This window comes from Colias eurytheme, chromosome 15 (assembly GCF_061535395.1).
Source record: "Colias eurytheme isolate Ceu_HAF_F1 chromosome 15, ilColEury1 Martin Lab GWU primary, whole genome shotgun sequence".
NCBI lineage: Eukaryota > Metazoa > Arthropoda > Insecta > Lepidoptera > Pieridae > Colias > Colias eurytheme.
Window position 1 is genome coordinate 11320750 of NC_142994.1, and position 15162 is coordinate 11335911.

The following is a 15162-nucleotide window of genomic DNA, read 5'->3' on the forward strand; positions in this document are numbered from 1 at the left end:
GAGGGTTACAACATTTAATTTAAAACACTTCTACATTTTACCATAAATCTACATAAACAAAGTCAACCAATTCTAAACCAATCCGTACCGCACTATGACAATTGACACTGTTTATCCATGATCAAACAACAATTTAGTGGATGCATTTTCAATCATTGAAGCTCGCACGGTATGCTTGCTATTACAGGCTTAGCCGAGCACTTATTGCATTGTTTCAGAGACACGCTTGCCAATTTCTCGCTAGAACAGTTCACGGTTTTTGCTTAGGACTTTTCCGATAGCTAGTTTTAAATTGAGGTTTGTTTGTTTCGGGTGTGGTTATAATTGGAAATTTCTATAGAAGCGTTGTGGCTAGACTTAATAATTATTAGTATAATAGGTATATGTATACATTCATTTTTATTTTCCATTCAAAACTTTTGTTTCTGCTGATTAGAAATATGTAGGATACTTCAGAACATCGCTCAATAAGCATAAGAAGATTTGAGATAAGGCATCGTGTATAATGCTTTTTTTCATCATTGATAAAGCTTTTAGTAAAGCAATGGATTTATCACAAAAGATCTAAATTACTGACTACAAATTTTAGCAAAGTTGCAGTTAAAGTTTATAGGAACATGATCGATTAACCTAATACGTGGAACATTCCCCATATCTTACCCACATTATGACGTCACAACCCGAGTTAAATCATCAGTAAGTATCCGCTCGAATAAGCGCTAGCCTGGAAATGATTCTATAGATGCCAAAGATTTTCAATATTTCAGCCTTCACTCTGGAAGCAAAAGTAGGTTGACACGTAGGCTATATCTCAGCTGTGAGTCTGTGACATTTAGTGAAGCGGAAAACTACGTTAGGTTTTATGTGCCCGACTCCGGGTTGTTTAAGTGTGATGTCTGAATTTGTGGCGGCAAAATGTCCGGAATTAGACGATCTTAGGTTTTGTGGAGCTTTCTTTATCATCGAGATAAGAGTTAAGATCCTAGTTACAGGTAATGCTTCGAATGATGTATGATTTGGAATGTTTTTCGTAAATTACCTTCGTATTTGTAAGGATTTAGGAGCATTTCTTTAGGACCTTCTTATTTAATATATCTGTTTGGTTAGTCCAAATTATTATGTTATTCAAGACGGAAAATGTGTAATAATAAAATTCTATATTCCTGAAATAGAAGACAATTCTATTTTTAGATGAGGAAATAACGTTTTCGTTAATTTCTTTCATTAAACGCGATTTATTTCGAATTTTACTGACATATTTAGCAATGTAATACGTTCTACAATCTGTATTAATAATTTATACCTAACCATTTTGGGAGAGATTAAATTGTACGATGATTTCCAATATTGAAATCATGACTCGATACCATTATGCAAATCATAATATGTGCCTAAGGGAGATTAATATTAGTCGTATATCATTAAACGAAATGAAATTTATTGATCTAAGCCAGTTGTTATATATCGTTGGTGCGTTTTATGTTATATTACATTTTTTTTATACTTCGTTAGTATTATTTGGTTTAAAAATGTCAGTCACGAATGTTGTAATATAGCTTTAAATCAAGTCAAATTCCTACCAACCTAACCATTATAAGTTTTATTGTGAATATAGAATAATGTTTATTCTCAGGAAAGGGAAACCTTTTACTCGTCTACCTTTTAACTACTAAACACTAAAAAAATTAAAGTAGTTAGTATTAGTAATACTAACTAGCCTTAAAATGTTTTAAATAGTAGCCAAAACAGCTAAAAGTAAAATTACCACGATAACATTTAAAAAGTTATGTCAGATAAGGGTGCACTCACACACATCAGTCACCGTCAAGTCACCGATGACTGATCGGTGACGGTTTGTGTACGTATCCACAAACACCAGTCACCGTCATGTTGTCCGTCAGTCACGTCGCCGGTTTGACTGAATCATTGAACACATACATCAGGTTAGTCAGTGATTAGACGTGTGTCACGCTAGAGAACAGATACTGCCCTGACGGATAAAATGCAATTACACGTGTAGCAATTGACGGTAGCACGACGCTGACTGAACTGAGACGTGACGGCACCGGGTGAGTGGGGATAAAAGTATGATACATGTATGGAAAGATTATTTGACGTGCCTGACCGGTGACGTCACTGATAGATTTCGTGCCGGCGACTGTCGTGTGGGAACAGAGTCATACTAGAACTATTGATACATATTTTTTTTTTAATCCTGTCCGGTAACGTGCCGTGACGGTGACTGATGTGTGTGAGTGCACCCTAAATGTCGCATTTAGGTGCGGACTGAGAGACAAAACAATAATGAAGGAATCGCGTGTATTAAAACATAACAAAACTCAAAGGATACTTAGATAATGCTTTTTGTATTCATTTAAATACATTTTGCCTCAAAAAGTTCTTTATCAATGTGTTTATTAAATACTATCTCTACCCTATTAGGTAGATCTTAGATAGATAGTTCAGTATGTTAAAATCCTGCCTCATGATCAAATAATACTTATTATCTGTCCCTTCTTCGTGATAAAATTAGAGTTCTATGTAATGGGATATCAACACAACAATTTGTTTTATAATTCGAATCAGTAGATAAACTGATGCACCTCTTAATTGCATTTTTCGGAACAAATAAAAAAATATCATTATTATATTAGTAACCAAAGGTTGACCACACCTGCCTATGTTCATTACGGTCGAATGCTTCAAATTAGTGTAGCAATGTAATGCTTATAAATGAAAGCTTATAATCGTTTTGTTGCGGTTTCGCTGACTGAATCAGCAATGCTAAATTATTGTTAGTGAATATGCCAATATTAGCTTTATATTAATTAAGCTGGATTATACTGTTATGTTTGGTAAACTAACAATAATTGTAACGTAGTTTCACGACTTGAACTATCGTACGAGTGGCTCAGTGGAACTAATGTGGGGCGTAGATCCGCGGGTCGTAAGTTCAAATCCACACGAATCTCAATGCATTTTTTATAATTATTAATATTTTTAAGAAACGTCTGGAAATCCTTATACGATGTCATTGAAAGGACAGTGGTCGTTGAGCAGTGGATCTCGGCACACCGTTTGTCGGTGTAATTTGTTTGAAATAATATCATAATAATTATAAGTGTGATTACATATTCTAAGTTTGTGCTATTATTTTCGTGCGAGAAGGGGTAAGTTATAATTTTAGAACTATAATGTTAAGATAATTAAAACTCAAAAGTACCTAAATAAAAACTAAAATAATGTCTTGTTTGTAGCCTGTATGATACGCCTTCAATCTCGTGATCAAAATAATACGCGTTCGATATCCATGCGACTGATTTTTACTACCTGGAGCTAACTAAAAGGCAGGGATTGGAAGGATCCCGTTCAATAAATAAAATCCTCCTGGCGCCCTCACTAATTTGCTAAGATTACTTAGATATAAGTCTTGTTAGAATTAGTTACGTTAGTTACTACCTACTAGTTATTATCCTCTGGTTAAGTCTAACTGTTTTTTTTATAATAAGTATATGCACCTAGTTCTTACTTTTAGTTAAGATTTCTATTGATTGTGTACGTCAATGAAATAAAACGTTTCCTTCATAATAGCTTGGTTGTTTTGCTTCATATCACCGTGTGCTTAAGAAAAATAACCCATAACAAAATGGCGCCCAACGCTAAAACAATGGGATTATTTATTTATACTCTTAGTATATTAATTTAACAAAACTGTGCTTGTTATTTTTAATTAGCTAGCGGGTTAATCTCAATAATAGATACTTGATTAATTCGTTTAGTTTTAATTTAGTATTTTAAAATAGTTTAAATACATTATTTTTTTGAATACATGTAAGTGCTTAATACTTGTCAAAATAAGATTTCTATTTATTATTAAGTATTGTGGATTTGGTGTAATATGTATATTATATGGAATGATTGTTTATAAGAAATTTGTTGATCGAATATAAGATTTAGTGTTACATGGATAGTGATCTTTTTATACACACTTATATGTAAGTTATTTGAGGATACAACTTATTCTTTCTTGCACGGTTTTTATAGGCGCATTAGATTTTATAGTATACCTACCTTTTAATTATGGATCCACAGTATTTGTTAAAGGATGAGGTGGAGTTTGAACTCGCGTGCCGTGGATACGTACATCCAGGGGGCTTAGCCTCAGCATTAAAACTTGTTTTAAAAAAAATGTTACATGTTGAAAATTTAAAACTGGTTTCTTATGAATTAAAAGCACCCAGCCAATGTAGTGAAAATCCTAGTAATGAATTAGATATATGCTCAGATAAATTAGATTGCATTTTACGTTATGTGTCCGAATTAAAAGAAAAACCCGATAAGCAGCTTTATAAACGTTTAGTCTCTCGTTTAATTCATGTGATGAATAGGTTAAAATTCATTGAAGCAGCTGAAACATTAGATAAGGAGAAGCACAAAGCTTTGTCGGATAAGGCTGTTATATTACTTAATGATTTAGAGGCTAAGGATGATATGGAGGATGATGATAAAATTACTAAGGAAATGAAAGAAATTCTACAAAAATCATTGGGTGAAGATAGTCATAAGATACTTAATGAATTGGATGTTGACGTCATTGGGCCGTCGACATCTAAAGTCCCCTGCGAAACGTATTTAAACAAAGAATGCACTTCGAAAGTAGACTTAGAACAAAAGAGAGTTAGCTTTGCTCATGATGATTTAGGCATTCAATATTTTCATGATAAATTACCGGAGAACGTTTTTAATTCGACGTCAGTAAATGATGCTCAAGTGACCCAAATATTAAGACACAAGTTGGTGCCTATTAGCCAATGGGGTGTTCAGTTCTCGGGCGACACTAGTGTTAGTGTTAACGCTTTTATTGAGCGAGTGAATGAATTGAAATATGCTAGAAATGCAACGGATGAAGATCTTTGGAGACACGCTATTGATTTTTTTAAGGGAGATGCTTTAATTTGGTTTCGCGCTAATAGAGAATATATAGAAAACTGGAATGAACTAGTCATCTTATTAAAACGTAATTTTCAGTCGCCGTACTATCAAGAAGAATTGCTGGCTGAAGCGAAATCTAGAACACAGGGTTCTAATGAATCTGTAGTTATTTACGTATCCGTCATGCAAAATTTATTTAATAGACTTCCAAACAAAATTTCGGAAATGGAGAAAATAATGATAATTATAAAAAATCTTCAACCGTACTATCAAAGAGCCGTATGTAGGGACGTATTTTCTTCTATTTCCGATTTGATTAATGTTTTGAGAATTTTGGAAAGAACCAAAATTAATTGTGATAACTTCAAAGAACCTAAATCTTCCTATAGATCTATGGAACCGGATTTAGCCTATAAGTCTAGTATTGAAAATAATCACGAGATACATGAAGTAAAAGCTTTAGTTCCAAAGACATATAGTAATAAATCCAGATGTTGGAATTGTCGTGAATCTGGACACTTATTTCGATCTTGTGCAGCGCCCAAGCAACGACTTTTTTGTTATAGATGTGGTCGATTTGGCATTACATCTAAAGAATGTAATTGTATGGGAAACGAGAAAGGGGAAGGGCAAGACACTGCCAACTAACCTTTCCCCTTAGTCGAAACAGTATTGAGTGGCAGAACTGGTTAAATTACGTTCGGCTATTCATGTCACAAGAAGTAATTTCGCCTCTGACCTTTCGGAAGGAGTGTGATAATAGGTCATACGTTTGTATTAACATACTTGGTAAAAGATTCAGTGGCTTATTGGACTCGGGAGCTACTAGATCCGTGGGTAATTTAAGGTTTATAGAATATTTAAAGGTTGTAAACTTAAAGACGCAGAAACGAGAACCCGTTTACATTTCTACTGCAGATGGAACTAATCACACTCTTTCTGAAATTGTTGATGTACCCATTAATTTTAATAATAAATTTCACGTCATGTCGATATTGGTAATGCCTAATCTGTCTCAAGACCTGATTTTAGGCAAGGACTTCTTTGAATTATTTGATATAGGGTTTACATTTAAAGGTTATGATATAAAAGAGGGTTTACATATTAATACGGTATCAGATGAAGAACCAGCAATTATAAGTGAAGAAAATTTAAATGAAAATGAGAAAAAGTCTTTATATGAGGTTATTAATTATTTTAAGGAAGAAATTGGGTCAGGATTAGGTAGAACAACAATTCTGAAGCATACAATAGATACCGGTGATAGTAAACCGATATACCAAAAGCAATACAATTTTTCTCCAGTTATTAAGAAAATTATTGAACGTGAACTAGATGAAATGTTAGCCAAGGATGTAGTAGAGCCATCTTACAGTCCTTGGTGTTCTCCAATAGTACTGGTTAAAAAACCAAATGGCTCCAATAGACTTTGTTTAGATAGTAGGCAGTTGAATAAGGTCACTAAAAGAGATACATACCCCTTGCCTAGAGTGGCTTCTATATTAGACAACTTGCGACACTCAAAATTTCTTAGTACTCTAGATCTCAAAACTGCTTTTTGGCAAATTGAACTGGATAAGTGTAGTAAAGAGAAGACAGCGTTTGCAGTGCCTGGTCGAGGGTTGTATCATTTTAAAGTAATGCCTTTTGGTCTTGTAAATGCATCACAAACACAACAAAGACTCATGGATATTTTGTTTCATGCCTTAGAGGGCAAAGTTTGGGCTTATCTGGATGACATTGTTATTTGTTCAGAAACGTTAGAGGAACATCTGAACATTCTAAAACAAGTGTGCAGCATATTAAAAGATGCCGGTTTAACAATAAATATAGAAAAATGCAAATTTGCGCGTTCAAGTATGCGTTTTCTGGGATACATTGTAGATAAAGATGGATTGCGTACTGATCCTGAAAAAGTGTCAGCTATTATTAATTTCCCAAGACCTAAAAATTTAAGAGAGTTAAAGAGATTTATTGGAATTGCAAGTTGGTATCGAAGGTTTGTTAAAAATTTTGCACTCATTGCAGCACCCCTCCATCAGTTGACAAAAGGGAGAAAATCCAAAACATTTAAGTGGACGGATGAGGCAGATAACGCATTTGTTAAAGTAAAGACACTCTTAACCACGACGCCAGTGATTTGTTGTCCTGATTTTAATAAACCTTTTATTATTCAATGCGACGCTTCAAATAAAGGTATAGGAGCAGTCTTATGTCAAAAGGTTGACAACGTCGAGAAACCCATAGCTTTTCTTAGTAGAAAACTTAATGAGCGAGAACAATTATATACGACATCGGAAAGAGAACTTTTGAGCATTGTGTATGCTATAGAAAAATTCAGACCCTACATAGATGGATCGCATTTCGCAGTCGTCACTGATCACAGTGCACTAAAAATGCTTCATAAAATGAAAGACCCACATGGTAGACTTGCGAGATGGGCCATGAAATTGCAACAGTTCAGTTTCGATATAATCCATAGGCCCGGTAAATCTAACGTTGTTCTTGATGTTTTATCACGATCTATTGATGTCCTTGGAGACTGTATAGAAAGTAACTCTCTCAGCAATTTAGAGAAACATAAGGACGAATGGTATAGAAATAAAGTCTTAAAAATTACTAGTGGTAGCGAGGTTCCTAATTGGCAAGTGAGAAATGGGTTATTATATAAGAAAATTCATCTGAAGCAATATCCAGATAAAGTTAACGACTGGAAATTGTACATTCCGCATGCTCTCAGAGGTGATGTTTTGAAACGTTGCCATGATGATGTCACTGCAGGTCATTTGGGAGTAAGGAAAACTTTATTTAGAGTAAAACAACATTATTACTGGCCTGACATATTGAAGGATGTTAAGATGTATGTCGGGAAGTGTGAAGTGTGTGCAAGAGCAAAAGTGTCGCAACAATTACCCTTAGGGCATATGGGTAGTCATCGTACAGTCACTAGACCGTGGCAAGTGATTTCATTAGATCTCATGGGACCGTTTCCTAAAAGTAAAAACTGTAACACTATGTTACTTGTCATTACATGCTTATTCAGTAAGTTTGTCCTTCTATTTCCGCTACGAACAGGAAAAGCCGATAAGATTTGTGACATTATTGAAAAACAGTTTTTACTGTTTGGAGTGCCTCAAGCGATTATTTCAGATAATGGGAAACAATTTGAATCTCATTTATTTAAGGATTTGATGTCAAAATACAATACCAGTATTTGGTATACGCCCAGTTACCATCCCCAAAGTAACCCAACAGAACGCGTCAATAGAGTTGTTGGCACTATGATCTCAACATATATTAATAAAAAAAAACATAATGAATGGGATGTACATTTACACAATTTTGGTCATGCCATTAGAACATCGATTCATGAAACAACAGGTTTTACACCATCATACTTATTTCTTGGTAGGGAGACTGCTGTGCCTCCAAAAACCTTAAATTCGAGGGATTCGCAAATAATAGATGTTGACTCTATCGTCATTAAGACCGATAATTATTTGATGGATTTAAAGAGAAGAAGCCAACTTTTTCGCGACGTTGAGCATAAAATTAAGACCTCACATTATAAAAGTTCAAAATTATACAATATTAAACGTAGGCGGGCAAATTTTAACATAGGTGATGTAGTTTGGAAAAGAACTAAGTTGCTTTCTAATGCTAGTAATAAATTTATGGCAAAGTTAGCACCTAAATTTGAAAAAGCCATAATAGTAGCTAAGTTATCAGATAACATCTTTCGTCTTAATAATTGTCATGGTAAGTCAATAGGTATTTGGCATGCTAAGGATTTAAAGCCTCTCTGGCGTGAACATAACGCATGAAAGAAATGAGATGCATAAACTATGGCATCTCATTTCTTGTGTTGGTTGGGGGAATGTTATGTTTGGTAAACTAACAATAATTGTAACGTAGTTTCACGACTTGAACTATCGTACGAGTGGCTCAGTGGAACTAATGTGGGGCGTAGATCCGCGGGTCGTAAGTTCAAATCCACACGAATCTCAATGCATTTTTTATAATTATTAATATTTTTAAGAAACGTCTGGAAATCCTTATACGATGTCATTGAAAGGACAGTGGCCGTTGAGCAGTGGATCTCGGCACACCGTTTGTCGGTGTAATTTGTTTGAAATAATATCATAATAATTATAAGTGTGATTACATATTCTAAGTTTGTGCTATTATTTTCGTGCGAGAAGGGGTAAGTTATAATTTTAGAACTATAATGTTAAGATAATTAAAACTCAAAAGTACCTAAATAAAAACTAAAATAATGTCTTGTTTGTAGCCTGTATGATACGCCTTCAATCTCGTGATCAAAATAATACGCGTTCGATATCCATGCGACTGATTTTTACTACCTGGAGCTAACTAAAAGGCAGGGATTGGAAGGATCCCGTTCAATAAATAAAATCCTCCTGGCGCCCTCACTAATTTGCTAAGATTACTTAGATATAAGTCTTGTTAGAATTAGTTACGTTAGTTACTACCTACTAGTTATTATCCTCTGGTTAAGTCTAACTGTTTTTTTTATAATAAGTATATGCACCTAGTTCTTACTTTTAGTTAAGATTTCTATTGATTGTGTACGTCAATGAAATAAAACGTTTCCTTCATAATAGCTTGGTTGTTTTGCTTCATATCACCGTGTGCTTAAGAAAAATAACCCATAACAATACACTAACGTTATGAAAAAGTTAATCTGATTTGTATGGTTAATTATCTATTTACATTAGAATTTCTTGTTTTAATACTGAATGGTTTTGCTCTTTCTTGTTTTATCTCTTTTTTGTTGTTCTTGGCTCTTAGAAATGCTCATTTTCCTCTTTTTGTTCAACTTACCACAGCTGTGAAAAGGTTGCCTTCTGTCCGATTATTTAAGAAAGAAGCATTTGTTAAGACTCAATATTTACATCATCACATAATAATCAAATTCTTATTCCAACAAGAAATACCAAAATCATTCATCTAACCTAAAGCACCATTTACACTATCGCAAAAAGTGGCGCTAAATCGCGAGGTGCCGTCACCAGAAGTATCTCGAAGCTCATTACGCGCGCTCCGGTCGCCCGTAAATTACTGACCCGTCATTTCGTCGGGATTTAGTAAACTAAACTACAGTAATGTCTATTGTACGTCCACAGGTTTCAGTGCAATTTGTGGCGCATTTGCGGCTCCGGCGGTCAAATTTAAACACTTTTACGCTTGAAGTCATATTGTCCCTTTGTGTATATTTGCCTTTGTTATCTGAGTGACTTAAACATAATTTATGCAAGCTTTTCAAGTTTAGTCGGATGTGCCTTGCTTTGAAATTGGTACTTTTAAAGTAACGATTTTGGATTCTGTCTCTGTATATAAACCACTTAACTGATTTTAACGAAAGTTTAACTAAATGAAGTAAGGAAATCAAAGAGTTCGATACGCAGTAAAAACGAAAAATAACTGCTATGAATCTGGTAGTATCTGAACACCAAGTATACCCTGTAAAGAAAATCAATCAGTGTAACAGATGCATCTGCTCCATACACGCGGAACTTTCTTACGAGAGTCACTAGTGATACTAAATTTAGCTTTAAAAAATTTTACAGTGTAGGTACCTTATATTTGTCTCAATTTTGCTTTTAAACCCTTCATATCAATAGTTCCAAACTTCCTCAGGACACGTCTCAAACTCTGTCAATATTTTACTTTGCAACAAAAAATAACTTGAGTAAAACTAGTATCGGGAAAAAAGCCTCTCCGAGATAAAATTAAGAGGTCCAGCTGCTGCCGGAATGTAGGGTTGTCAGCTGTATAAAATAAATCACTGAAAATATTTTGTTTCATAAAGTTTATTTTGAAATTTATTTAAAGAATGTTTAAAATTCAACTTCTGATTCATATTATATTAACGAAACGAAACTAATTTCTCTTGTTTTCGTTGAATACGATTTCATGCATTATTTCGAGGGATAAAAATATCACAGATTTTTTGTTCGCTCTATATTTCTATTTATATTGGTGAGGGTTATGGGAGGACAATATCCATGATCAAGTTTAAATATTTTTTTTTAATAATTCAGCTGTCCACTATTAAAATAAACTGCAAAGGTGGTAACCCTAAATATACAAGCGTTATACATATTTTAAAAGTTTGCAGTGTCCATGATGTCACCAGATGGTGCTGGAAGCTACATTTTAAGATTTCTTTTAGAATAATAATCAGGTTTTAAATTATTTTAGTTTAGATAGTTCCGTTTTTGTAAAGCAATTCAAGATAAATCTAGCCGGCGCTTGAAGCGTTGAATATGATTCTGTAATAGAATATCGCCTAAATTGTAAAAGATGCATCCAGCTCTTATTTGTTTTCACACTAGCCAAAGCTGGGGCAAACCCTACAGTAAGATGTGCGGGTAAACCGTATTTTTCCGCTCCTGTTGGTCTTAGCGTGATGATATATAGCCTATAGCCTTCCTTGATAAATGGGCTATCTAATACCGAAAGAATTTTTCAAATCGTACCAGTAGTTCTTGAGATTAGCGCGTTCAAACAAACAAACTCTTGAGCTTTATAATATTAGTTAGGTAATCCTGATTATAAACTATGCAATCACTAATGGAATTTAAATTAATAATAAATATAGTTTATCTAATAATTAAAATTATTTCCTGACCTCTATTTAAGTTCAGAACCACAGCCCATATTACTTCAATCTTTTGACTTCCTCACTTACTTTTAGGTATATCGAACTTTTTGTAAGTGTCTTAACTAAATTAAAATAAAATTATTATGGTAGGTCCTCAAATTCCCGTAAGTATTTAGCTTCTAAATAAAACATTATAAAATATTTGAGGATTGAAGATTTTTGGATTTCTCTTCATTAAACACTAGGTAGTCCAGGCAGACGAAACCGAAGTAAAATAAACAAATATTATCAATATACAATCTGTATACAAACTTTTCAACTCCGATCCTTTTGGCGGGAAATTCGCAATGTTCCCGAACCTTCGCCATTATTCATCCGACGATCACGCGTCTTCTACGTGAAGGATATAGGTTCTATGAAAAATATGTACATTTTTTGTTGAAGTGTGATTGAGTTTTTACTTGTACATAATATAGGTATAATGAAGATAGGTGTATAAAGTTGTTTTAAACAATAGAAATTAGAATTAAAATCGAGAGACATTAATACAATGCTTCGTCGCAATAACAACAACGATCAAAATAAAATGGCAAAGAAAATACGAATGAAATATTCTGTATTTACCTATAATTAATCCACTCATAACAATTTTCTGTGGGTACAATCATAAAAAATCGATAGTTTCTAGGATTAAAAAAGCAAAAAATATTTCCCAATTTTCAGTGTCAAAAAGTACAATACTCAAACAATCATCTCAATCAAACTTCCAATTTAACAAAAGCGCTATTGAAATTCACAATAAGCCGTTTGGAAAATATCTGTACTGTATTTTTTGGTGCAAGTACCTCACTATGAACATCTTTTAATTAAACGGGAGCACCCGCTAATTCCAATGACAAGCTGCGACACAAACCACGAGCAAAAATCCACGGAGTAGCGCAAAATACGCCATTTGCTTCTAATTGGCCGAGAAACAGGCATCGCTTTTTAAAATTCACATCATGTCACCAACGGGGAAAACTGCAAGTGATTTTAACTTCTATCCCCTTGGTATAAAAGCGTCTTTTCCGCAGCAGTTTTCCTAAAAGGTCCCTTGTCTGTAAAACGGAACAAAACAGCACACTTGTCATAGCGAATGCTTACATTTGAACCGCGAAGTTGAGAAATGGTATTACTTAAAACTAAATTGAAGCTTGGAACTACGTAATTCACTGGGTTTTCCTGTGAAGGGTTTAAAGGACTTAGGAGCGCGCTTGTTTAAACTAGCAAGACCATTATCTCAAATGGTTTACAAAAATATTTGAATTGATAACTGGATCTTCTCTCTCCTTACAGAGATTAGAAATAACTTCAAACATTTCTACACAATATTTTAAAGTGACTTTCAGAAGGTCTTATTTAATAGTTGTTTTAGACGAGTCTTATACACATTTAAAAACTGACTTATAAAGTATGTTATTTATACTGTGCGTATAATATTGTTATCACTTATTGCCGATAACTGTGAGTAGATATAATCAGAGAGTGTTTCATTCCCTTAAATTTTATATACTTATTCAGAGTTAAACGAATCAAAATAAACAATCAAATTACTTCAAAACACTAACTCATTCAATCCATTGTTTTGTTACTGAATAAAAGAAATAAAACACAACATTATTTAGATATCGAATTACATTAAACAAATCCTTTATTTGTTTTAATGATAGAAACCCTATTCTAAGAAATCGGAATTAAATTGATCGGAATAGAGAAGACAATGATAAAATAACCAAACAAATACACTTGAACTCAATTAAAAACAGATTGTACTACAGTTTGTAATTAATATTATATTTATATTTAAGAAAATATTGCTATCTAATCCATGTACTCATACTTGCTTACTGAATGCTATTCCGATATTGTTTTATCGCTATTGGTATATTTTTATTCAAAACTAGCAAACCGGGCGAACTCCGTTTCGTCACCAGAGACACCAGCCCCCCTAGTCAAGTGGCTTTCTGTTAGCGTAGCGTTCAATAGAATAGACTACGAATGTATGAGATTGACGTAAGCTGTAGATAATAGACTACGAATGTATGAGATTGACGTAGGCTGTAGATAAACGTATCTACAGCTTACGTCAATCTCATACATTCGTAGTCTATTCTATTGAACGCTACGCTAACAGAAAGCCACTTGACTAGGGGGGCTTTTCTTTGCTATAAACCTCACGGAGCCCGAGACCTTTCCAACGAACCCGACTTATTTTTATATAGTAGATAATATTAACTATTTTTTGCTACAAAAAACTTCTAGTATCCATCTAAAAAAAATAATATAACTTTACAAATTCCTTCCATCAACACTGGTTTTAACGTGGACAATATTAGAAGCTGTACCAATAAACTAATCAAAATCTTAAACTATATTAATTATGCCAAAATATTCTTGACATTCTCATAACAATAAATAATATTAATTAAATAATTGTTTGGCTTCGAATAATGAGAATCTGTAGTGTTATTGACGTACACGTGTAAACAAGATTTCCATTTATAAGCACCATTAAACTTGACCAAGTTTTCGATATTATCTTCATTTAAAAATATTAAAAGCACTGCTTAATTACTCTTAAAATTTTGCGCTCAAAGCGAGTTTGTTTAAAAATAGACTGCAAGGTTTCATGACATTCATAGCATCAATAAAAAATCGTCTTTAATTAATAAAGAAGGGAAGAGGAATCACATTGTTCAACTATAAAATATAGAGAATATAAAACAATTCATGAAAAAAATTACACTTCTCCTCGTAAAATAAGAAAACTTTGCTCAGAATTAATTAAGTATGTATCAAAAACTGATAAGCATATCAGTTACTAATTTGGAAATCGTGTAGATATTTAATACATTTTCATAGAAATATATAAAAGAGTTTATCTATTTTCTATACTAGAGCGACAGAAGCTTTGTAATTTTTATATCTACCTGTTTATAATTAAACGTATCATGCAATAACTATTGCGTGTAATTCAATGCAGTTTTTATTGATTTGTTGCTCAATATCTAGCTCGAATATAGGCTCTTTAGACACATGAGATTTTAGGCATACAACAAAATAAGCATGATAATCTTTACCCCAGACGAAACGTGAATAGAAAAATGTTATCATGAAACTCAGCAAGCAGAACTAATGGTAATTTTCTTCAGTTCTTGCAAGATTTCTTAGCCAATTGAACGGGAAACTTTGGCAAGGCTTCGTTAGTTCGACGCGTGTTGGGAATCCTCTAATACAGCCTCCGATCGAATTTGCACTGCATTACGCTGCACATAGCGAAAAATTCGCTTGTAACTTACGAATGTACAATTTCTTTGAATTTTAACTAACACTCCATTTTACAGTTGGAAATGTGCGCGGACTGTGTTGTGTATTCATATTCTTATGTTGAGATTATCGGTTGCTTCTTTGGTCGGATATAATAATTCAATTGTATTATTAGAAATGTGAAGAAGTTGATATTGAGATCATTTTTTTTGAATACTACGTATTACGTAATCATTATAATATAGGACAAAGACATTGATGAACTGACACAAAACCTAGAAACATAATACATTCAT

At 33.5% G+C, this 15162-nt stretch overlaps 2 protein-coding genes across 2 annotated transcripts in view; both read left to right on the forward strand.

The window, feature by feature from the left end:
- Nucleotides 1-15162, forward strand: part of LOC149902582 (protein O-mannosyl-transferase TMTC1-like) — a 72439-nt gene that overhangs the window by 23531 nt on the left and 33746 nt on the right. The window lies entirely within an intron of this gene.
- LOC149902583 (uncharacterized) lies at nt 4081-5580 on the forward strand. Its single transcript, XM_090110206.1, has one exon. The coding sequence runs from the start codon at nt 4081-4083 to the stop codon at nt 5578-5580; it is 1500 nt and encodes a 499-aa protein (XP_089966332.1).